The sequence below is a fragment of the Diabrotica virgifera genome, chromosome 8, assembly GCF_917563875.1.
Source record: "Diabrotica virgifera virgifera chromosome 8, PGI_DIABVI_V3a".
Lineage (NCBI taxonomy): Eukaryota > Metazoa > Arthropoda > Insecta > Coleoptera > Chrysomelidae > Diabrotica > Diabrotica virgifera.
In genome coordinates this window covers 44,540,493-44,566,678 of record NC_065450.1, presented here as the reverse complement: position 1 = coordinate 44,566,678, position 26,186 = coordinate 44,540,493, and the positions used below count along the sequence as shown (strand labels likewise).

The following is a 26,186-nucleotide window of genomic DNA, read 5'->3' as shown; positions in this document are numbered from 1 at the left end:
AACCATCCTAATAAGTAATAAGCCAGCTGGGAGGCGTTATTTAATTTTTTTCAGAAATCTAGTTTTCTTTGGAAAATATTAAATACAAGTATGCATTTTTAATCATACTTTATAAAATTAGATTAAATTAGCAATAGAATAGCGAAAACCGCATGTCGATACCTTTTGTCTATCTCAAGATATCTCGAGAAACGTGTAAATTTTATACATAACTGTTACTATCACCGGTAAACTAAGTTAATGAAAAGTAGTGTGCTGTGGAAAAAAACAAAATAACATTTTCCAGATGTCAACGTATAAAAATATAATTAATTAAAACAACAATATAAAGAGAAACAATACTATTAAAATTAAATATAACACAGAACAAAAAGAACTACTTAGTGACGACCTAAATATTCAAATTGTTGCTTATCATATACTACTCTAGAATACATTATCCAGAGAATACTAAACGCCATTCAAAGCATATCGAGAGCAGAAATTGAGACTGCTGTTCAATCTACTCTTGAAAGAGTAAATGTTTGCAACGAAAATGATGGGCAAAAATTTGAACGTTTATGTCATCACTAAATAGTTGTTTTTATTTCTTTGTAATAGGGTTTTTCAACGCTTCTCATTTGTTTCGAGCCTCTGTCATATGCCGTATAATCCGTGTATAATATTAATATACGAGATATGAACGAGGCTTGAAACAAATGAGAAGCGTTGAAAAGACCTAATATACGTTGACAGCTGGAAAACGTTTCTTTGTTGTTTCCATAGCACACTACTTTTAATGAATTATTTCGTTTACCGGTGACAGTAACAGTTATGTTTTTAAATTTACACGTTTTGTAAGATATCTCGAGATATAAAAAAGGTATTAACATGCGGTTTTCGCTATTCTGTTGCTAATTTTATCTAATTTTGTAATATGGTATTAAAAATGCATGTTTGTATTTAATATTTTCCAAGGAACACTAGATTTCTGAAAAAAATTAAATAACGCCTTCTAGCTGGCATATTACTCAGTAAGTTGGTTCGAAATCATAACTTTTACATTGACGAAAAAGATCTGTCTTCAACAAGACCAAGTTTGCAAAATTTGATTAAGCAGAACCGGACTCACAGCCAGTTTTTCATAACAAGGTTCCCACTCACCCCCACCTCTTATTTCCAAAGGTAGACCTAAACTTGTCAAATCAAATATGCGTAGAATTTTATGAAGAATACGACGATCGGATTTCCAGTGCCCCTTCATTAGGAAAATTTTGTAAAATTTAGATTTTTTAATTTTTGATATTCAATTACGCCCTCTAGCGGTGGTCCCATAATTATGAAAATAATTTCCAGGCTTTTCCTGAGGCGACTTTTGTTATAAAATTTTTTATTTCAAAGCTCTACTATAAACGGTTCCTGAGATATGGCCGAGAGCCATTCTTATTGGGACACCCAGTATATTTTTAACCGAGACTTCGTTATCTTCTTTATTAAAAACACAATCCATTTTATTCAAAAGAACTTCCTTCTATAACTTCGATTCTGTTTTATTTTGTAAAATAAATTTATTTTATTTTTATTTTTTAAATTTAATCAACCTATTCTGGGTCCGCCACTGGCAATTAACGTCACTTTGATGTAAAATGTGCATTTACATGTTTAATGAGGTAAAAATTAAAAAAATCGGTTACTAATATATGTAGATATATAGCAAGCAAGGTGAAAACTATTCAATAGCCGTATATACAGGGCGCGCCAAATCTCTGGTTTTCTTTAATTAATACTAAACTACAGTGCGTCCATAAAGTAACGCATAAATTCATTTTTTCGTAAACCGGTGACTTTAAGGAAAAATCCCGAAACAGGTCGATTTTTATTTTTAAATCATACTAGTGACGTCATCCATCGGCGTGATGAGCGCCAAATCTCTGGTTTTCTTTAATTAAGACTAAACTACAGTGCGTCCATAAAGTAACGCATAAATTCATTCTTTCGTAAACCGGTGACTTTAAGGAAAAATCCCGAAACAGGTCGATTTTTATTTTTAAATCATACTAGTGACGTCATCCATCGGCGTGATGACGTAATCGATGATTTTTTGATTTTTTTAAATGAGAAGAGGGGTCATGTGATAGCTCATTTAAAAGGGTATTTAATTCTCTATTCAATAATATAAACATTAACATAATTATTTATACAGGGTGTCCAAAAAATATTTTTTTAATTAAATTAATTGACACACAAAGAAGAAGAATGTATGTAATTTGTTTAATTGTTAATACATTTTACTGCTGTCAGAAAAAAGAAAAATGTTTTAAATAAACATTGATTTTCGCTTAAACGAAATGTTCAAACTGTCAAGAGGCAGGTGGGTGGCAGTTTAACATTGAATTTAAGCGAAAAGCAATATTTATTTGTCAAATAAACATTTCTTTCCTGTTTGCTGACAACAGTAAAACGTATTTTGAATTAAATAAATTATATACATTCTTCTTTTTGTCTCAATTAATTTAATTAATTTTTTTTAACACCCTGTATAAATAATTATGTTAATGTTTATATTAGTGAATAGAGAATTGAATGCCCTTTCAAATGAACTATCACATGACCCCTATTCTCATTTAAAAAAAAATCATCGATTACGTCATCCCGTCCAGATGGACGACGTCACTAGTATGATATACATGCCAAAAAATCACAATTTAAAAATAAAAATCGACCTGTTTCTGGATGTTTTCTTTAAGTCGCCGGTTTACGAAATAATGAATTTATGCGTTACTTTATGGACGCACTGTATATATGGGATATACAAAAACATGTTTATCCACTCCATCTCATATTATGTATAAGTTTTTAGTTTGTGAAAACTGTCATTATAGATAGCAGTGCGTGAAGGATTTAAAGTGAGCGTGAAGTAATAATGTATTTTAAATGGGATTTACTTTTTCGCACTGTTTTTGGCACACTTTCATCTAATCAATTATCCTGAACGTTAGCGTTGTCATGGTGATGACATGTGAACAATAAATTACAACAAAAGTTTTGACAGTTTTGTGGTTAGAAAGAAGTTAGAATTTTTAAATGTCAAAGTTCTAAAAATTGTAGAATAGAAATGAATTCCAATGACGAAAAGTTACAGTTTTTTATTTGTTTATCGTACATAAAATATTGTATGAAACTGTGCGTGAAGTACTTTTAGCGAACTTGCGCGATGTATAGCACTCGCTCCGCTGTCACTCGTGCTCTAAACATCGCGTGCGTTCGCAAAAAGCATACTTCACGAACTGTTCCATAATATAACAAAACTAATAATATGTATCAAAGTCGTCTATAATCTAAAATTATTTTCGATTATACAGGGTCAGTCAGAACGACGGAATGAACCAAAGCTTAGTTTTTTTTTAATGGAACACCCTGCATATTAAATCTTATTTGAATATATTTTTTTTAATATGAAGAGTTTGTATAAGGTTTTATAAGTCGTAAAGTTAATAATTTTCGAAATATTTACACTTTTTTTGAGAAAAATGGAAATATTTAAAGGGCTGTAGATTGGGTTTCCAAGGTAATAAATATTTAAATGGAATATCAAAGTTTGTCAAAAACGTAAAATCTATAGTCCTTTTTTAAATATCTTCAAAATAAAACATAGCTACATACAACTACACCAAAAGAAAGATTATAATATTACTACAAAATGCAATACAGATGTACAGGGAGTTCCAATAAAAGAATGAGAAAATTTTGTATTTGGTTACAGTGATCACACTGTATAATGTATGGCAAAAAGATGTCCAAAATATTAAATTATTTAAAAATGACACTATGAGTTCTAGAAAACCTTTGAGATGTCATTTTATTACCTTGGAACCTAATTACTACAGCTAAATATTATAATTTTTCTCAATAAAAGTGTAAATGTTTCAAAACTTTAGATTGGATCTATAAAACCTTATACAAACTTTTCATATTGTTTTTAAAAAATATATTTAAAAATGATTTAATGTATAGAATGTTCAATTTAAAAAACACAACCTTGGTTCATTCCGTTGTTCTGACTGACCCTGTATAATCGAAAATAATTTTAAATTATAGACATTGATACACGTTAGTTTTGTTATAAACATTTTTTTGTATTTCCCATAATTGAGCCGCAATAAAAAACCGGAGGTTTAGCTCACCCTGTAGATATATGTATAATAATGTACTGACTAGGCAGTTTCTCATCTCAATTGATATCTCAATTAATAATTGCATTATTGAATCAGATTCTAGCAATCTGATTTATTAAAAAATTAATAGAAAAGTACATGCATATATTTATTTATTTATCTAATGGTATTTTTATTTGTTTGTTATTGTTTTAATTATTTAATCCATCAATTAACTTATGCAACGAATATCTATATTAATAAATAAATAACAAATTAACTTTGGAATGTAAAATAGTTTCTCGTGTTATCAATAATTTTTAAATATGGTAGATATTATTCTAATTTTTAATTATACAGGGCGTTTCATTGGGAAACGGAAATACTTAAATGGTGAATAGAGGTCACTGAGGCGGTTCTAGATATACCTCATTTATTGGCTCTAACGGTTTTATAACTGAGTTACAGGCTGTTTTATCGATCTTGCTCATTTCTTTCTGAATCCCTAACTTTAAATGCACTCCGTATATTTTTTTGATATTTATCACATATACGTCTCATTAGAAAGCGAATGATACTTGGGCTCGAAGTAATGAGGAAAAGCAGAATGTTTTCTATCTCATCTGGCAAAAATATTCCAACTTCACCACTCTGATGGGATAGAAGAACAACGATTTGAAGAACCTGTTATGCAGACTACATACATACTCGTACATATACATAATCGATTTCCTTTATACCCATATAGGTGTCGAGGTTTCTTCCTTTATAATGCTACTCTCTGCAAATTTACGCCACTTTTTCCTATCTGCTGCTAAAGCTTTTGCTTCTTGCCACGATGTTCCTCTTTTCTTAAGTATTTTGTTTACACTAGTATTCCAGCTTTTCCTTGGTCTGCTCCTCGTGCTTTTACCTACTGCTTTGGCCTCCCATGCCATTTTCACTTGTCTGTCACCACTCATTCGTATCATGTGTCCAGCCCATTTTAACTTCTTTTCTTCAAATTTTTCGTAGAACGATTTTACCTGTAGTTCATGTCTTATATCTTCGTTTCTTCTTTTGTCTAATTTTCTTGCTCCCACCACTTTTCTTAAGTATCTCATTTCTGTAGCTTGTAATCTTTTTCTTTGTCTGTCATTCAGTACCCAGTTCTCTGCCCCATATATTGTAATTGGCATATATACGATCTTATATACTGTCATTTTGGTTTTACTGGTTATGGACAAAACTATATCCATTTTCGCTGATGACACTGCCATTCTTGCAGTTGGTAAAGATAACATAGAGTCAATTATTAGCATTGTTTATTAGTCTACAAAATATAGTAAATAAATTCCATAACTGGACCAGGAAGTGAACAATCTCCCTAAATGAAAGTAAATCGGTTCATATAGAATTTACTAACAAACGTGAGGAACACAAGCCTGTAAATAAAAACGGATATGAAATTCCATATGCTAATACAGCAGCCAAATATCTAGGTCTAACCATAGATGCAAAGCTGAACTGGAAAGCAAACGTAAAGGACAAACGGAAAGAATTGGGTATCAGATTCAAAAAGATGTACCGGGTGTCCCAATAAGAATGGCTCTCGGCCATATCTCAGGAACCGCTTATAGTACAGCTTTGAGAAAAAAATATTTATAACAAAAGTTGCCTCGGGAAAAGCCTGGAAATTATTTTCATAATTGTAGGTCCACCGTTAGAGGGCGTAATTGAATATCAAAAATTTTAAAATCAAAATTTTACAAAATTTACCCAATGAAATGGCACTGGAAATCCAATCATCGTATTCTTCAAAAAATTCTGCGCATATTTGATTTCACAAGTTTAAGTCTACCTATGGAAATAAGAGGTGGGGGTGAGTGGGAACCTTCTTATGAAAAAATGGCTGTAAGTCCGGTTCTGCTAAATCGAATTTTGCATACTTGGTCTTGTTGAAAACAGCTCTTTTTCGTCAATGTAAGAGTCTTATTTTCGAAATAGCCTAAAAAGTAATATGCCATCTAGTAGGCGTTATTTAATTATTTTCGGAAATCTAATTTTCTTTGGAGAATATTAAATACAAGTATGAATTTTTAATCCTGTATTACAAAATTAGACCAAATTAGCAACATAATACCGAAAACCGCATGTCGATACCTTTTTTCTATTTCGAGATATCTTAAGAAATGTGTAAATTTTAAACATAACTGTTACTTTCACCGGTAAACGAAGTTAAGGAAAAGTAGTGTGCTAAGGAAAAAGCAAAGAAACATTTTCCAGATGTAAACGTATATAATTAATTAAAACAACAATAAACAACACTATAAAAATATAACAAAGAAATAAAAGCAACTACTTACTTACTGACGACCAAAATGTTCAAATTTTTGCCCATCATTTTCGATGCAAGCATTTACTCTTTCAAGAGTAGATTGAACAGCAGTCTCAATTTCTGATTTCACAATGCTCAAGGCATTGCGAAAGCAGAAATTGGCGTTTCGTGTTCTCTGGATTCTAGATCATATTTTCTCGAGTAGTGGGCCTAGCGGCAAAAACAAGGGCTTTAATCCGTCCCCATAAATAAAAGTCTAAAACAGTTAAATCTGTAGCTATTCAATCTACTCTTGAAAAAGTAAATGCTTGCATCGAAAATGATGGGCAACAATTTGAACATTTAGGCATTCACTAAGAGTAGGTAAGTAAGTAGTTGCTTTTGTTTCTTTGTTATATTTTATAGTGTTGTTTGTCTTATTGTTGTTTTAATTAGTTATATACGTTTACATCTGGAAAATGTTTATCTGTTTTTTCCATAGCACACTACTTTTCCTTAACCTCGTTTAACGGTGACAGTAACAGTTATGTTTAAAATTTACACATTTCTTAAGATATCTCGAGATAGAAAAAAGATATCGACATGCGGTTTTCGGTATTATGTTGCTAATTTGGTCTATCTTGTAATACAGGATTAAAAATGCATACTTTTATTTAATATTTTCCAAAGAAAACTAGATTTCTGAAAATAATTAAATAACGCCTCCTAGCTTGCATATTACTTATTAGGCTATTTCGAAAATAAGACACTTACATTGACGAAAAAGAGCTGTTTTCAACAAGACCAAGTATGCAAAATTCGATTTAGCAGAACCGGACTTACAGCCATTTTTTCATAAGAAGGTTCCCACTCACCCCCACCTCTTATTTTCAAAGGTAGACTTAAACTTGTGAAATCAAATATGCGCAGAATTTTATTAAGAATACGATGATTGGATTTTCAGTGCCCTTTCATTAGGTAAATTTTGTAAAATCTTGATTTTTTAATTTTTGATATTCAATTAAGCCCTCTAGCGGTGGACCTACAATTATGAAAATAATTTCCAGGCTTTTCCCGAGGCTACTTTTGTTATAAATATTTTTTTCTCAAAGCTGTACTATAAACGGTTCTTGAGATATGGCCGAGAGCCGTTCTTATTGGGACACCCGGTACATATTAGCTTCTGAAAAAACACTCAGCCTTGTCAATTCATAACAATCTTTCACTCTACAAGCAGATTCTAAAACATAAGTGTACATATGGCATCCAACTGAGGGGTTGTACCAAAAAAACTAATATCAAAATAATCCAGGCTTTCCAAAATAAAGTATTGAGGTGCATTGTTAACGCACCTTGGTACATTTGCATTCCTCAATTAAGATATCCACAAGGACCTAAGGGTGGAGTCGAAGAAAGGCTTTCATAGCTCCAAAACGTCGAGGCAACTCAGCTTCTGAATAACTCTCGCCAAAAAAAAAGAAGACTCAAGAGGATAAAGCCATACGAGTTAGTGTACCCATTAGAACAAGCTAAGAATTCACCACTGGGTGATTCTTAGATTAGATTAGATAATAGGTAAGTTAGGATCTGATTGGTCTTTGACCACTTTCCTAATCACAAGGCAAATTCAGATCCGGATTAACAACAAATATAACGCAGTTACAAAGAAACCCTTTATATTGAACCCCTTTATATTGACCTTGAAAGAACACCCTTTATATTGAAATTTTCAAAATCCGTTTGCACATTTGAAAGAAGCTCAAAAACTAAGTTTAGGCGACAATAAAATCTTTTATTTTTAGGAACTGTTTCACTAACAATTGCGGGGGATTGGCATATACCGAAAACGTCCTCTATTGAGGACAAAGAAGCAGCCGAGAGACAATTACAGTTTAAAGTATGTATTTTCATTTTTTTTATATTATCTGTTTTTATTTATAGGCTATTTATTGATTATGTTTAGAGGGGTGCGTTTTTGAGAAAGGGGTGAATTAGTCCCTAGACACAGGGTGCATTAGGGTGAGTTTTATGCACTTTTGGTACAAACACGTCTACAGAAAAATTGTTCCAGGTTAAATTTATTATCGAAATATCCACCTTTGAAAGTCAAAAATATATTTTTTTACAAAAATATATTAAAAAAATGCAAAAAAAAAACACGAGAGAAAGTAATTTTGTTTTTTTGCCTCATAATTTTTTTCCACGTGGATATAGGTATAGATATTGCTTCACCGAAAAAAACTTATTTCCTTTCTCTTTAAAATGACGTTTGGTAGCAGCCCCCTCCCCCACTAAAATATTTCAATCCTGCCCAGTGTAACAAGCTCATAAATATAAATCAGCGCTATATTTTTTAATTTTTGCAAGTGGGGAGAGGGCAGCTCAACAGGGGTGTTTCAGCCATATACAGGGTGTCCAGAAATTCTACCGACAAACGAAGACAGAATATTCTTCAGATAATTTAACCCAATTCACTTAGTCCGAAAATGCTTCCTGAGGGAGCTAGAGCTCTTTGAAGATGGCGTCTTGTAATGAGTTTTTATTAAATACCTCCAGAACGCTTCTCTTTAGAAAAACAAAAATTGGTACACGTATTTATCTTCCAGAGATAAATCTATTCCATCCATTGCTAAGTTTTAGTACCGATCATAGGCGTCCGTTTTGGGTAGGGCAACGGTTATTTTATAGCATAACTTTTTTGTCTTTAATTTTTAAGAATTTTTGACTCTGAATTATTAAATTGTGAGGTATTCTAGTACTAAAAGGTACTCTTGCTTTAAGTCGATAGAATACACCGTTTTCTAGAAAAATCGATTTGAAAATTTTTCGTTCTTTGAATTTCAAAAAAACCTATTTAGAAAGACGAAAACTGGTACATTTATTTATATTCCAGAGATAAATCGATTTCATTAATTGCGAATTTCTAGTACCGGTCATAGGGGTTCGTTTTGGGTAGGTCAACAGTTATTTTATAGCATAACTTTTTTGTCTTTAATTTTTAAGCATTTTTGACACTAGATTATTAAATTATGAGGTATTCGAGTATTAAAAGTTACTATTGCTTTAAGTTAGTAAAATACATCGTTTTTTTTGAAAAAATTTTTCAATTTTTTTTCAAATTCTAAAAACGAAAAACTTTCAAATAAATTTTTCTAGAAAACGGTGTATCCTACCGACTTAAAGCAAGAGTACCTTTTAGTACTAGAATAACTCACAATTTAATAATACAGTGTCAAGAATGCTTAAACGTTGAAGACAAAAAAGTTATGCGATAAAATAACCGTTGCCGTACCCAAAACGGACGCCTATGACCGATACTAGATATTCACAACGAATGGAATCGATTCATTTCTGGAAAGTAAATATGCATACCAATTTTCGTTTTTCTAAATAGAAGCGTTCTGGAGGTATTTAAGAAAAACTAATTACATGACGCCATCTTCAAAGAGCTCTAGCTCCCTTAGGAAGCATTTTCGGACTAGGTGAATTTGGTTAAATTGTCTTAAAATTATCTGAGGAATCTCTTGTCTTCGTTTGTCGGTAGAGTTTCTGGACACCCTGTATATCAAAACCGGTCTTATTAAGTTCTTATAAATGTTGAGCGTTACTGCATGTCTTATTCTTCTTCTTCCTTCTTGTATGTAGACTTTAAAGCCTGTTTCTTCTTCAATATTAGCCTCCTAAATTGTTTAAATTATCGCACCATCTTTGTCTTGGTCTGCCAATACTTGGCAGACGAAGTATTATACGTATATTATAAGTCACGGCAATACTGCCGTGACTTATTTGGTGCTATTCGTACTATCCTATCCTCTGCCATTCTGCTAATGTGTTCGTTCCACTCCTGTTTCCGTTTTGTCACCCATCCATTAATGTCGTCTACATTGCATGATCTTCTTATGTTTTCGCTTCTCTCCCTATCCAACAGACTTTTACCTGATATTCGTCGAAATATTTTCATCTCTGTTGTTTCTAGTAGTCGTCTCGTTTTAGATGTGTCAGGTCTTGTCTCGGTCGTGTATGTCAATATAGATCTAATTGCTGCTTTATAGATTCTTGCTTTTGTGTCTTGTCTTAGGTGTTTGTTCTTCCAGATTGTGTCATTAAGAGATCCCGCCGCTTTACTTGCTTTTAAGCTGTGTTGTCGTACTTCCTCTTCAACACCTCTGTAACTGGTTATATCTATTCCTAGATATGTAAACCTTGCTTCCTGCTTTATTATTTCCCCATTAATTTCGATTTTACATGGTAGTGGGTATTTAGATGTTGTCATACGGGTCTAGGACGTTTCATCGCCGCCGTTTCGATGCCGCCAGTTTGATGCCGATGCCGGCCGATTCATCGCCAGTCAATTAATCGCTATCTGATATATTTCCGAATTTTCGACAGTTACAATTATTAGTTATTTTTAGTATTAATTAGGAATTCTAGGAAATGCGAGATATGACGGCGATGAAATGGACTGGCGATGAACCGGCGGCATCGAAACGGCCGGCGATGAATCGGCGGCATCGAAACGTCCCATTCCGTGTCATACATTTGTTTTTTTTGCTGATATTATCATATTGTATTTCTTGGTTGTTGTACTGAAGATGTGTGTTAATCTTTTGAAGATCGTCTTCTGTCTCGGCGATTAATGCAGCGTCGTCTGTATAACATAATATTTGGATTTCTTTGTTCCCCATTCTGTAACCGTGACATTACGTACTGCTTCTATTATTTCGTCCATTATTATATTTAAGAGCAGTGGGCTTAACGAGTCACCTTGTCTGACTCCGCTTTATAATGGTATAAACTGTGTTAGTTTTTCATTTATCTTTGCCTGTATTCCATTATGGAAGTATGTAGATCTTTTCGATGGTTTGTATAATATTGATTGGTATGTTTCTTCTACACAGTAAGTGTAAGACGTCTCCGACTTGGATGCGATCGAAAGCTTTTGTCAGCTCTATAAAACATAGATATGCTGGTTTATTGTACTCGATGGCCTTTTCTGTGATTTGTCTCAGTATAAATACGGTGTCTACGCAGGATCTTCCGGATCTGAATCCTTGTTGTTCATCTGATAAAGTTGTTAGTTACTGCATGATTAGGCTTTTATTTCTCAGATGTTTGCCATGGAGAGTGTGGCCATGGCCGTTTGCTATTATTGTTATACGTCTTTTTACTTCGTCGCTTGTCGGGTGTGTTGCGTTCTAGCGATCTAAGATGTGTGAATTATTTGACTTGCTCAAAGATATAGTTGTCAACTAGTCAGTCAAGACAATTTCTTTCCTGGTTTGAATTTTTAGCTTAGTGTTATTTTACGTATGTATTTATAATTCATTTGTGACTGATTACCTTTAATTTAGAAAATATAATATTTCTCTCCGCTATTAATAATTTGATTAACGGACTACCCTATAAGAACGACCGTAGTACAAACCGTCGCAAACCAAAATTTTAGAAATCTTGCAAGTGTTTCTAAGATAATTGAGGCTTTCCCTATTTAAAACACTCTATAATACATATAGGCCTGGATCCCGCGTACCAAAAAAACGTTTATTAATAGCAAGCTGAAAATTTGTTAATAGCTTAACGGTGTCTAGTCGAACACTGGAACAGGAGAAGTTTTAATTGTGGAACGTGATTTTAATTGTGGAACTTGTCATCCTGTCAAGTTTATGATTGTGACAACTAGCAGGTTGTCGTTAAGTTTATTCAATAGCAAACTTTATATAATATATGAAAAAATGTTGGTCCGGCAAATATGTTGGGCCCGACACGTAGAACATGTTATAAATGACAGGAATTAAAACCTCCCCTGTTCCAGTGTTCCCATACATCAAAGTTTGTCCGACTAGACACCGTTAAGTTATTAACACATTTTTAGCTTGCTACTAATAAATTGGTACGCGGGATCCAGGCCTAATATACAGGGCGAGTTTTTAGTGCGGGATCGGTCGATAATTCCATTATGGTATAGAGTATAGAATATCGAAAAAGTTATTTAGAAAAAATGTAGACAATGATATTCTCCAAGCTTGGAAAATATGTTCATTTCTACAGGGTGATCAGTAACTGCGTGGTATATCACATAATTTTTTAAATGGGACACCCTATATATTTTTTGATATTTATATTCCCCTCATAATTCATGTTCATAAAATATAGGGTTTTGCATTACTACACAGAGTATTTAACAAGTTATGACCATTTTTATTTCTAAATCCCTATGAGATTAACACCATGTTTATAAAGAACTAATTCATGAACAATAATTTGTTTTCTATAATAAGATAAACAATGTACTGTAGTTTGTAAATTAAGTTTAATTGAAATCATTGACGAATATTTGTATACAGGGTGAACTACAAAACCAAATTACAATTTTCTCAATTTTTTTAAATGGATCACCCTATATTTCATTTTTTAGACATATTGTACTTATGATATTCTTTAATTTTTATATAGCACTCCCTATATCTAAACTCATCACTTTCCGAGATATTTTCAGTTTTCTTGAAATTTCGGGAACACATTCAATTTTTCTTCTAGAAATAAGTTAGTATTGAGTGAAACATAAGAAAATTATTTTTATTCAATAAGTAACTAACAAAAAATATAAACCATAACAATATGTAACGAATGTATCAATAAATGTGATATTAAGGAATTATCATATTTCCCTAATATACAATAATCGTAAAATTCCGACAAAAAAATTTGTCTTGTGTATAATAATATAACAAGACATATACAACTAGTGTTGCCAGGTCCGATTTGTTTTTAATCGGTACATAAGCAGAAACAAATCGGGATTTAGGGTTGTAGATCGGGACAAATAAACAACAATAGCCCGTTTTGGAGTGTAATTTTCAGAGTCAACTCCGAATTGCATGAAAATGTGGTTTTAGGTTCTACTTACTGCCTACTTCAAAGTTGAACTTGTACCGTTGGTTGCTTTTACTTGGGGGGTGGGGTGACAGTTACAGTTACTCCTTCTCGGGGGTAAAAAACGCGCATTTAAAGTAACCCCCAAAATGGATCAACTGACTAACTCTAAAAAACTTCTGGTCTATATCATTTTTAAACTAAGTCAATACTTCGAGTAATTTTATCGAAAAAAATATTCTTAGCAAAAATGTAGCTTTTAAAAAAGCAAAAAAAATTGTATGATCAGAGAGTCTATAAAACCAGTAAAAGCAAAGTTGTAGCTCATCAAAAATACGTTCTTATTCGTCAAATTCGTCAAAACCTATTAAATTTTTTTTAAAGTGTTTAAAAAATCTTCAATTTTGTTTTATATAAAAGTCTTTAGCATTAAACTAAGCGAGTTACGTTCAAAATAAAGTTGGCTTGTTTTTTGGTAAAAAAATCGTCAAAATCTGCCCCTATTTAGCAGCGTAAATAAAATTAATCGTTACCGCTTTACCATTTACTTTATGGTAGGGGAGCAAAGTATGCTAAATGTGCAGTCACTCGAGCGTTATGGGGACTGAAGAGTAGGTCCTAAAACCAAAAAAAGTTAAGTAAAGTTTTGCATTTTAATGGGCGCTTGTCATTTTTTAATGTAATTTTCCATTTCCAACAATCGGTTTTTCCGATTATATCGCCATCTACCGATAATTCGAAAAAATGTTTCGAATAAAAGTTACTTATTTTTACGTAAGGAATCCAAATCTGCAATAAAAAATGGGGGCTCCTATTTAGATTTTAAAGTAACCCCCACCCCACCTCCGTGGGGGGTTGCGTTTGGTGCCATTCGATAGAGTTTTGAAAAATATTTAATAAGTGTATTTTATGTTTTTTGATCTGATGTTCATTTCGCGAAATATCGCGGAATTCGTATTTAAAATATTAAATTTACCTCCCACCCCTCTCCGTGGGAAGTCGTTTTTGGTATCATTCGAAAGATTTTTAAAAAATATTGAGCACATATTTTTTAGTTTTTGGATCTGTCATTCATTTCGCGAAATATTCGCTTTTTTGTTGTGAAATTTTGGGACTCACCCATTTCCTTACGCCCGGCTCAAATCGTTAGATTTCTGAAAAATATACTGTTTTGCACGTACTTAACTTACCTTATCTTAATCTGACAATTTCGAGCTTTTTTAATGATAGATTTTTTTTTCGGGTCCCCCTTAACGAACTCCCCTGTGTTAAGAGCCAATATATGGTAGAGGTACATCTGCAGGGTACCAGGTTTCTCCCCATATGATAATCTAACGCGCTCGAGTAACTGCAAAAATCCCCGCTTGGGCTCCCCTACCATTATATGTGATTTATTTATACAATCTGTAAGGTTTACCGGTTGGGAGTGCTTAGTTTTGAAAAAAAAATTTATAGTAAAAAACTAAATGGTTTTAAATTGGTTACTAAATTAAAAAAACTAATTGTTTTTATATTAAAATATTGGAAAATGCCATTTTTTCAAAATAACCTAAAAAATATTAGCGATACTAAAAATCTCAAGGAGTAAAAAGTAGGTAAGTTTTGCTTTTATAAATGTGATAGATTCATTTTGTTTTTCTGTAAGACAAAAATTGGTTAAAATATTGATCATACTGCAAACTGCTCATATTTTGCATACACTCGTGATTAGTGACTCGTTCAGGCCCTTTCAATCATGTAAAAACTACATAAGTAAAGTAAATTGTTTGTAAAGCGGTAACGATTAATTTCATTTGGGGTGCTAAGTAGGGGGAGATTTTCACGATTTTTTTACCAAAAAAAAGGAGTCAACTTTTTAAAACATAAAAATAAAGCTTTATTAAAAAAGTTTCAATTGGGTTTTCCCGCAAAGTGCTTCATTTCTTGGTTATTTCATGTTGAAATATTTGATTTGGAATTTGACGAATAAGAACGTATTTTTCATAAGCTACAACTTTGCTTTTGCTGGGTCTATAGACTTTACGAGTTCACATTTTTTTCACTTTTTTATATTATGCTACATTTTTGCTAAGAATATTTTTTTTTGATCAAGTACTTACTTGTTGAGTTATTTGTGAAAATCGTCTGAAAACGTGATTTTTTTGTCGAAAAATAAACATTTTCAATCGTAAATAACTCGAAAAGTATTAACTAAGTTGAAATTATATAGAACTAAAATTACTTAGGGGTGACTGTCACCCCCCGAGTAAAAGCAACCAACAGCACAAGCCGTCCAAATTTTCATGTAATTCGGAGTTGATCCTGAAAATTACACGGTATCGCCGTATCTCCCGTTCATTTACTGGACTACAATGTGTTTCTATAATCTGTATTTAATCCTACATAATAATAATAATAATCAGATGAAATTACAAAAAAAAATCGTAAGTAAATTATTATTTATTTTTTATTAAAATTATATTTTTCATTCGATTTTGCCGCTTTTAGGAGTGCCTTGTTTTTATAACAGTTAGAAAATTCACTGTAAGTCCTCCTGAAATTGGTTTTCGTGAGTAAAAATCGGGACATTTAGTGTCCCGATTAGGTGCAAATCGGTACGCGTCCCCAGACCCCTGAAAATCGGGACGTCCCGCGTAAATCGGGACACCTGGTAACGCTATATACAACTGATGTAACAGTTTTTAGATTGTTATATCAACAGTATTCTAAGCCAAAAAAGTTTTAGTAACACGTCCCTAATTGCAGATTGTGACGCGCAGTTATTAGTACTATAATTTTCATACTAATTTTCATTAATATGCATCAAGAAATCTCTACTTTGTTAACACTCATAGTCAAACTAGGTGATCTATAAATGTTTAAGGTGCTATTTTGGCGATTGTTTGATTGGCGCACATTTTTTTTGACGATTGAGGTTTTTACACGACCGACGGTGCTCCAGTACTTCCAAAATTGATTTTTTCATGTGAAAAAAATTTGTATATCAGAAGCATCCAACAACGCCCGATGATATGAAAAATAGAAGCTGATAGAGTAAGAGAAGGTTTTAATAATATGGACTTACAAAAATGTTAAGAAATGTGGCTCAGTCGTTTGAAAATCGGTTACAAAATTGCATAGACGTTGAAGGTGAACATTTTCTACATTTACTTTAGACTTGTATCCTTAACATCACATTAACTGGTACATTCACTAAATATTGTTATGGTTTATATATTTTGTTAGCTATTTATTGAATGCAAATTTGTTATACCTATTATTACACAATACTTATTTGTTGTTATTTTTACTTATAAAAATTTAATGTATTTCCGACAAATGAAGAAAACTAAAAATATCTTAGAAACTAAGAAGTTTAGTTATAGAAGATGCTATATAAAAATGAGAGAGTATCATAAATACAACATTCCCAAAAAATAAATAATAATATCTATTTAAAAAAATGAGAAAATCGTATTTTGTTTTGTAGTTTAAGTGCTTATAAAATTGAATGTTTTACTAAAAATTTCTTGGCTCAGAATACTGTTTATATAACAATCTAAAAACTGTTACATCAGTTGTATATTGTTTTGAATTACGTTTTATGTGAGTTATTTTTTAAATAAAAATAATCTTGTTATATTATTATATACAAGACAAATTTTTTGTTGTTGGAATTTTACGATTCTTGTATATTAGGGAAATATGATAATTTCTTAATATCACATTTATTGATACATTCGTTGCATATTGTTATGGTTTATATTTTTTGTTAGTTACTTATTGAATAAAAATAATTTTGTTATGTTTCACTTAATACTAACTTATTTCTAGAAGAAAAATTGAATGTGTTTCCGAAATTTGAAGATAACTGAAAATATCTCGGAAAGTGATGAGTTTAGATATAGGGAATGCTATATAAAAATGAAAGAATATCATAAATACAATATGTCTAAAAAAATAAAATATAGGGTGATCCATTTAAAAAAAAATTAGAAAATCGTAATTTGGTTTTGTAGTTCACCCTGTATACAAATATTCGTCAATGATTTCAATTAAAGTTAATTTACAAACTACAGTACATTGTTTATCTTATTATAGAAAACAAATTATTGTTCATGAATTAGTTCTTTATATACATGGTATTAATCTCATAGGGATTTCGAAATAAAAATGGTCATAACTTGTTAAATACTCTGTATAGTAATGCAAAACCCTATATTTTATGAACAGGAATTATGAGAGGAATATAAATATCAAAAAATATACAGGGTGTTCCATTTAAAAAATTATATGTTTGATATACCACGCAGTTACTGATCACCCTGTAGAAATGGACATATTTTCCAAGCCTAGAGAATATCATTGCCTACATTTTTTCTAAATAACTTTTTTCGATATTCTATACCGTAATGGAATTATCGACCTAAAACCTAAAACTCTAATTTAATTTTAGGTTGGGTGGTTCGTTCACCCACTCTACCACGGAAACTATCCCAGTGCCATGATAGAAACTATCAAAAATATTAGCATTAACGAAGAAGGAAGAAATTCCTCTAGATTGCCTGAATTTACGGAAGAAGAAATTGAATACATCAAAGGCACCAATGATGTTTTCTATTTAAATACTTATCATGTTTATCATGTTAGTAATGTGATAAAAAAATTATCTCCAAGTTTTGACAATGATATTAGAGGAACGATTGAAGAAATCCCCGATGTAAGTATAAATTTAAATACAGATAAAGCCGTAGAATTATTGCTGTTAAATTTTTCACATGCAAAAAATAATCTTATATTTTTCGCAGTAATTTCAATCATTTTAATCCTCAATTTTAAACTATTCCTTAATCCAACCCTTACCAATATCCTACTACTAACCTCACCTCACCACCTCAACTATGTCGGTGAAACTACATAAAAAAAAAACACGGATCATATCCCAATCGGCAGAGGAGTCCGACAAGGCGATACCTTATCGCCTAAACTGTTTACCGTAGTACTCGAATATGCTTGTAAAAAACTTGTAAAAAACTGGGAAGAGAGAGGCCTGAACATTGACGGTAGAAGATTAACAAATTTGAAATTTGCAGACGACATAGTTTTGTTCTCTGACAACCTCAAGGAGATATTATGTACAATGATACATGAACTTCAGTGAGTATGTGCCAGTGTAGGTCTTAAAATAAGCATCTCCAAAACAAAATTCATGACAAACCTAGTACCTAGCAGAAATGTCAATATTGGAGACAACGAAGTAGAGCTAGTGAAAAATTATAAAGATATACCTTGGACACGAAATAAAGATCACAAGAGACAACCAAACATGCGAACTACGAAGAATAAACCTAGCATGGGCAGCCTATGGAAAACTCAAAGGCACATTAAAAGCGATATACCAATTTCTTTAAAACGTAAAACATTTGACCAATGATATGTGTTGCCTGTGATGACTTATGGCGCCGAAACTTTGGCAGTGACAGCTACAACTTCTAAAACGCTGCAAATAGCTCAAATTAAAATGGAAAGGTCAATGCCGAGTATATCGCTTCGTGACCGAGTTAGAAATAAAGACTTAAGACGAAGAACAGGAGTTTTTTTTATTTATTTAATGGCATAGACATTAGTCATTCAGCCAGTTTCAATAAAGAATATACAATCCTATCCCTAATACAAAATTAAACAGAAACAATATAGTAATACAATAAATAATACAATACAATAATAATACAATAAAAAAACAGTAATGGATTTATGATAAAAAAGGATGCAAATCTGAACTTAACTCATAAAAAATATCATGGCCGCGTACATCTGTATGGACCGTGCGTGTATCTGACAAGAAATCTATAACGATATTGTAATATTGTATATTTGTTGTGAGCCTGTAGCCAGCAGAGACTGGATATTGAATAGTGCATGCATAGTTAAGTTTGATTAAATTTCTATAGAGAGAGTTTGAATGCTGTTGAAACTTAGTACATCCAAAAAAGATATGATCAAGATCACCCTGCTTTCCGCAATGTTTGCAATTATCGTCTTCAATCACATTTATTTTATATAAATGACTTGGATAGCAAGTATGCCCAAAACGTAGTCAATTTATAGTTGTTATTAAGAACAGGAGTTACCGATGTAATTTCCCTAATTGCCACCCTGAAATGGAACTGGGCCGGACAGGTCGCCCGATTCAGTGATGGGAGGTAGACGAAGAGATTACTTGAGTGGAGGCCGAGATTAGACAAAAGAAGTAGAAGAAGACCCCCTACTCGTTGGACTGACGATCTCAAGAAATTGGATGCAAAGTGCTCAAAATAGAGCACAATGAGGGAGGCCTATGTACAGCAGTGGACGCAAAGTGCTGTGTGATGATGAACCTCACCCCACCACGTACCTAATTACAGGCTGCTTGGACATTGCAACGCGCAATTTGACTCACTTCCACTTCCACTGCTGGCCCGCAAAGGCAACAGAAGTGCGAATATATACTCTCTTCCTCTGTTGATTGTCACCGGCGGTGCCGGCGTTGTGAACAGGTCTATTATCTTTACAATTTGATCACATTTCCTCACCTTTTAAACCTTCCTTGGACTTCTACAAATGTTTTATAATCGAAATTAGCTAATTCGATTCAGTCATTCTGGAGTTATAAAAAAGATATAACAAAATAAAATGAAAAAATATTAGATTTATTGTAAAAGGTATATTTTAAAATACCCTAAAAAAGGGTCACAATAATACCCTCCAACTCCCCCCATATTTTACAATCACTTTATTTTCAAGCAATTTGATGTCAGGTCTCTGGAGGATCAAGCTACTTTTAGTCTCAGCACAGAATAAATAACCATGTGGTTATTTATACTGTGGTCTCAGTTTCAGTCAGATACAAAAAACAGTATTTCTTTAATTATCATATTACATATTCCATCTTTATCCAATTTATGTTGGGTCCACTTACATTTTACACTTCTAAGCAAGTTATCAGTCATCAAACAATTACCCTTCAATTAATAGGGCCGGTTGTTCGAACGCTAATCAACAATGATCACTATCAAATATTTAATTACTGTCACCAACTGTCAATGTCAACTTTGATTATGTTGCTGAAAACATAATTGATTATAATTATGAGATTAGTTAATCAATTAACATAACAATTATTAACATAATTGATTATCTAGTTTCATAATCGTAATCCATAATTATGTTTTCAGCAACCCAAACAAAGTTGACATTGACAGTTGGTGACAGTAATTAAATATTTGATAATGATCATTTTTGATTATCGTTCGAAAAACCGACCCTTAGAATTGTACACATATCTACACATTACATATGTATGATACAATTTTGTGTTCCTAGACGTCTATACGTATAAGGCCTTTCCCATTATTTGTCTAATTGTATTGATATCATACCACTACCATAACAACTATTGGTATTGTTGACTGCATGACTTCTGGTAATGTAAACATTTTATTTTCCTATTTGATTACTTAATTAATGGATTATTTTAAGAAAAAATTTTTCATCTATTTTCGAACAACTTTAACTCCAACATATGTAAATTTGATACTGTTTTTATCTTATCTCAAATATTAAAATAATCTAATAATAAATAATAAATAAAATAATGCTGAAATAGCTATATGGAGATGGTGGTCCAACTCTGAATCGAATATAAACAAAAACTGCCTTTATCTTATTAAAACAATCTTAAACGTTGTGGCTGAAATAATAATACAACTAGGTTACATTGACAGTTCTTAACGTCATTCTGGGTTGCTCTTGAATTCAGTTGTCAGTTGGCCAATGAAATCCAATATGTAAGGTTTTCTCCAAAAAAATCCAACCACGTGGGAAGAGTCCTGTGTTGCCCTGGGTAACATCCAGGCATATCTAGAACATCAGTTCAATTTTATATAAATGTGTAACATAACATAATAGTTTACTTTTAAAGGGTTTTTACCCAACACATTTTGGTGGCTCAGGCATGCTATTTTTTGTAAGTATGACCTCTTGTTTTTTAAAACCTCTGTCAATTTTTTAACTTTTTCTCAATTAATTAGGTTATACTTAATTTTAGGGCTTTTAGAACACTGATGATGGTTTCTTAATCCGAAAACGTGTTGTATTATTGTGACCCTTTTTTAAAGTATTTTAAAATATACCTTTTACAACAAATCTAGTATTTTTGTGATTTATGGTGTAAAGTCAGCTACAGGAAGTTTATTTTCCTCGTGGATTTTTTAAAATAAAATGACGTTTATTAAACGTCATTCAATGTTTACATATCGAAACCTGACCGGACAGACTGCGTGACGTGTCACATTAGGATTTTATATGATTAGATTCTTGGTGAAGATTAGAATATTTATATACCTACTAAGGACTTCCTCAATTTTCACTGTATTCCTCCACTCAACCGTGCTCTCCAGTTCTTTCTGTTTTGCCTGTCTTCTTCATGTAGATTTCTTCTTTCCATTGCTTCGTCCACTTCATCACTGAGAGATCTTCGGGCTCTGCCTCTCTTCTTTTCTGAGTTCATTCTCTTTATTTTCTTAACCTCTACGTTATTTATTCTATCTCTTCTTGTTAGTCTGCAAGTTCTCCTCAGGAATTCCATCTCTGTTGCTCTTATTTTGTTCTCTTGAAAGATTAGAAACTTGCTTTTATCTAGGTTCGTATAAATAGGCCATAGAAGTATTGCTGGGGAAAGATAAATACGAGAGACGTAGAAACATGATCAAAGAATTTAAAAGGTTCCCGAAGGGTTCAGGTGAATGGTGCATTAAACAAGATTAACGAAGGGAGAAAGCTATCTTGCGACGGGTAGATAAAAGGAAAAGTGAGTGGTAAATTTAGATACAAAATAAAAAGAGTACTGGTACACTAACACATTTACACTTTTAAATTTTAGGGAGCTGCTTGGGGAATAAGATCATTTATATCATGGATTAGAAAAAATTGTAACAATGTTCCTATATTTATCACTGAAAATGGTAAAGGTTCTACTGATTATGTAGGCTTACAAGATGATTACCGAATAGATTTCATGCAGGTAAGATAATAGTACTTATTCTTCTAGAGTATCCTTCATGTGCTATCTCCGCGACGGAGGTGGGCAATCATTATAGCTATTTGGACTTTAGAGACGGCTGCTCTGAAAAGTTCATAAATATGATGTACATCCGTACCATTCTCTCAGTTGCGCAGCCACGATATTGTACGTCTCCCTATGCTTCTTTTTCCTTGAATCTTTCCTTGAATAATCAAATTGAACCAAGTCTTCTTGACATTCATTGTTAGACCGTATTCTTGTCCATACTCCGCTATTCTGGTCACCAGCCTTTGAAGATCCTCAATATTTTTTGCTAAAATGACATGCGTCATTCAAATTTCAAATTTCAAATTTATTCAAAAATATGTGTGTACAACATTTTACATTTAGATCCTATATTATTAGTGTCGACTGACTCAGCACCATGCCTAGGCAAGAGTTGCCTGTTTTGCACTGTACTATGTCAATCGAAACTGTATCAATTGTACATAAAAGTAGTATTAAGGTTGGAACTAAGAAGTAACATACCTAACTATCGAAGAGATAATACAACAGAACAAGACGGACGGTAAACCTCTCTAGCTGCTGAATACTTTGTTAATTATAATACCAATTACCCAAATTTTACTCTGATTATGCTGTCGTTCATACATTAAGACATTGCGTCCAAAAATAATTGTAAGTGGGTTTTTAGATAGGTTTTTATGTATTTTTTAAATTTAAATAATTTAGGTTCTTGTTTGATATGTATAGGAATTATGTTATAAAATTTAGGTCCAAAGAACATTAGGGATCTTTGTGTTACTGATTTTTTGAACTGCTGAATACTAATATCCATATTTGTTACTGATCGAGTTAATCGGTTGTTTTGAAATTTAAATTTGTTTGAGTTTATATAAACATTTAAAACACAGCTGTAGATGTAGAGGGATTTAACACTAAATATCTTGGATTCATCATATAATTTTTTTGTTGGATACAGTTTTCTTTTTTTAAAAATTATTTTTAATAGAGTATTTTGAACTGTTTCTAAAATGTTAAGAGTTTTGTTAAACGCGCTACCCTATTCTACAATACAATATCTTAGACTGATTCTGCAAGCGAGTTATAAACCATGATTAATTTTTTCCTGGGTAGAATATCTCTCAAGATATAAAATTTATGCATTAGAGCCCTTATTCGTTTACTGACATGAGTGATATGGTCTGACCAACGTAAATGTTGATCTATGAAGACACCCAAATACTTTATAGAGAAAACTTTTTCTATTGAAGAACAGTCACAATTTTGTCCTTGACATTTTGCGTTATGCAATTTTATATGAAAATTTGTAGGTTGGTCAACAATTGTTGGGCTAAAGGCGATATATTTTGTTTTATTAATATTTAATGTCAGTTTGTTCAATTTTAGCCATAAGTTTAGCTGTTTTAGGTTCATTTCAGAGCTGGTTTTAACCTCCTCCCATGTTTACCCCATAAATAATATTGCCGTGTCATCGGCATAACAAACAATGTGGCCGTTGAAACTATTAATTCTTGTAATATTGTTAAGATAAATATTAAATAAAAGTGGTCCTAATACTGTTCCTTGTGGTACTCCGAATTTTATTATAGATTCAGAACTCAATTCTGGGCCAATTTTTACTCGTTGAGCTCTTTCCGACAAATAATCTGCTATTAGATTTAGTGCAATTCCCCTAACCCCATAATTACTTAGTTTATCTAAGAAAATTTTATGAGAGACCGTGTCAAACGCCTTAGCTAAATCAAGGAAAACCACTAAGCATTTCAATGATTCATCCACAGCTCCTATCTATTATTTATATGAAAAAATTCAAGCAACCTTTCTTTTAGGGCCATTTCAAATATTTTAGCAAAATTATTTATTAAAGAAATGGGCCTATAGTTGTTCAGTTTACTCGAATTTTCGGATTTAAAAATGAGGATGACTGTAGATTCTTTCCATTGTAGTGGTATTTTACCACTTTGAACACACAAATTTATAATATGAGTTAAAGGCTGTGAGATTAGATCATAGATATTTTTTATTGTTTTAGCATACAATTCATCTGGTCCAGGAGCACAGTTATTTTTTAACTTTGATATTAGTATTGTTACTTCATTTTTAGTTACTGGTTTTAAGAAGAAGCTAGATTCAACCTTATCATTAGCAATAAAATTATCAGGTATACTTGTCACCGGTATTCTATTTGCCATATCAGCACCAATATTAGAAAAGAAATTATTAAACATATCTGCTTTTTCTTTGTTATTACTTACAGTTATAATGTCTTTAACAATTGATATGTGTTCAATGTTTTTAGATTTTTGATTCCGACCAGAGATATCATTTATAATATTCCACATTTTTTTTGTGTTTCCACCAGCTTCATGAATTTTATTTTGATAAAAGTCATACTTGGTTTTTTTTAGTAGACTATTAAGTTTGTTTCTATAATTTTTATATTCAGCATTAAGTGCTGGTGAAAATTGTTTTAATAATTTCTTTTTAAGAAAATCTCGTCATTTGATTGACGATATCAGCCCCACCGTTATCCAGGGTTTTATTTTTGATATTTTTTTATTCATACTTTTTACCTCCGTAGAGGTTTGTATGTAATTATTTAAGTTATTTATAAATGTATCATATGCAACTTGAGAATCTATTTTGTTGATATAAATATCGCATATCTAATGTTGTTAATGGGAACTCCATTTATCTTTATTCCAGCTGTTTCACCCTCAAGATCTTTTTCAGGATCTCTTCCAAGTAGGCATTAAAAATAATTGGGGAAAACACATATCCCTGTCTCATCCCACGTCTTATTTCAATTTCCTCTGACAGCTGTTCATTAACACGTAGTTTTGCTCGCTGCTTAGAGTGTAAATTCGATATAATCTTGAAGTCCTTGTAGATTATCTTCTTCGATTTCATTACATGCATTAATTGTTCATGTCGAATGCTTTATTATCGACAATAAAACACGTAATAAAACACATAATTATTGAGCCACTACTTCGAAAATTTTGTAAAATTTTGCAGGAGGTACAAAATACTCTGAATGTCCTATTTTTCTTTTTTTATGATTAAGTATGTCTTTTCTTTTTGTTTTCATTTTTTTTATTATTTATTCGTTTTTATTACTGTTTTTTCATTTATAGATAATAGCAGTGGCGTGCTGGAACTTTTCATGCGGCCCGGTGATTTTATAGAAAAACGGCCTCCCATTCTCATTTTACCTTTAAATCAAGCATTAAACTTTGGATTCAATGATTTGCTTTTAATTTGCTATATTTTTTATTTAAGAATAATCAATCTTACCAATAATAAATTACATGTGTGACAATATTGTATGCAGTAAGGCAGAAACCATAATTTCCAGAATAAATATAATATGAATTTGTTGTAATTAAGATAAAGGTAAAATAAAATTTTGAGAAATTTTCAGTTATGTATTAAGTTGAATTTTAGTGAATCAATTATACAAGAGAGTACAAATACAAGTACAGTGCAAATACTGCAATTTAACAATATTTAAAATGTTAATACAACGCAATAATCTCAACATTATTATGCAATTATTTTATAAAATAATTACTTAACTCTTGATCAATAATTTCCGCATTAAAGTAGATTTTTGAGCAGATTCGTGGATTATTTCATCATTTTTAAGCTCATACAAAGCTTCTTTTTCTATAGCCATTAGCATAAATGTTTCCAAGTGATCTTGTGTTAAAGAACTTTTTAACAGATTTTTTATCAACTTCTTTCACAAGATACTTGTGTCACTGAAAGAGTTAATAAATGCTTATATACTATTTAAATTTGGGTAAGCACACTGATA

The 26,186-nt window shown here is 31.8% G+C and overlaps 2 protein-coding genes across 6 annotated transcripts in view; one reads left to right on the top strand and one right to left on the bottom strand.

Annotated features, from left to right (window-relative positions):
• LOC114341196 (mitogen-activated protein kinase kinase kinase 13-A) overlaps nt 1–26,186 on the bottom strand; it is a 309,717-nt gene that overhangs the window by 218,496 nt on the left and 65,035 nt on the right. The window lies entirely within an intron of this gene.
• LOC126889937 (myrosinase 1-like) overlaps nt 1–26,186 on the top strand; it is an 85,435-nt gene that overhangs the window by 23,092 nt on the left and 36,157 nt on the right. For all 3 annotated transcript variants that reach the window (XM_050658684.1, XM_050658683.1, XM_050658682.1), the window contains 3 exons: nt 8,232–8,326; nt 17,738–18,001; nt 22,202–22,342. In XM_050658684.1, coding sequence (XP_050514641.1) covers nt 8,232–8,326; nt 17,738–18,001; nt 22,202–22,342 — 500 coding nt within the window. The remainder of the gene's footprint in view (nt 1–8,231; nt 8,327–17,737; nt 18,002–22,201; nt 22,343–26,186) is intronic.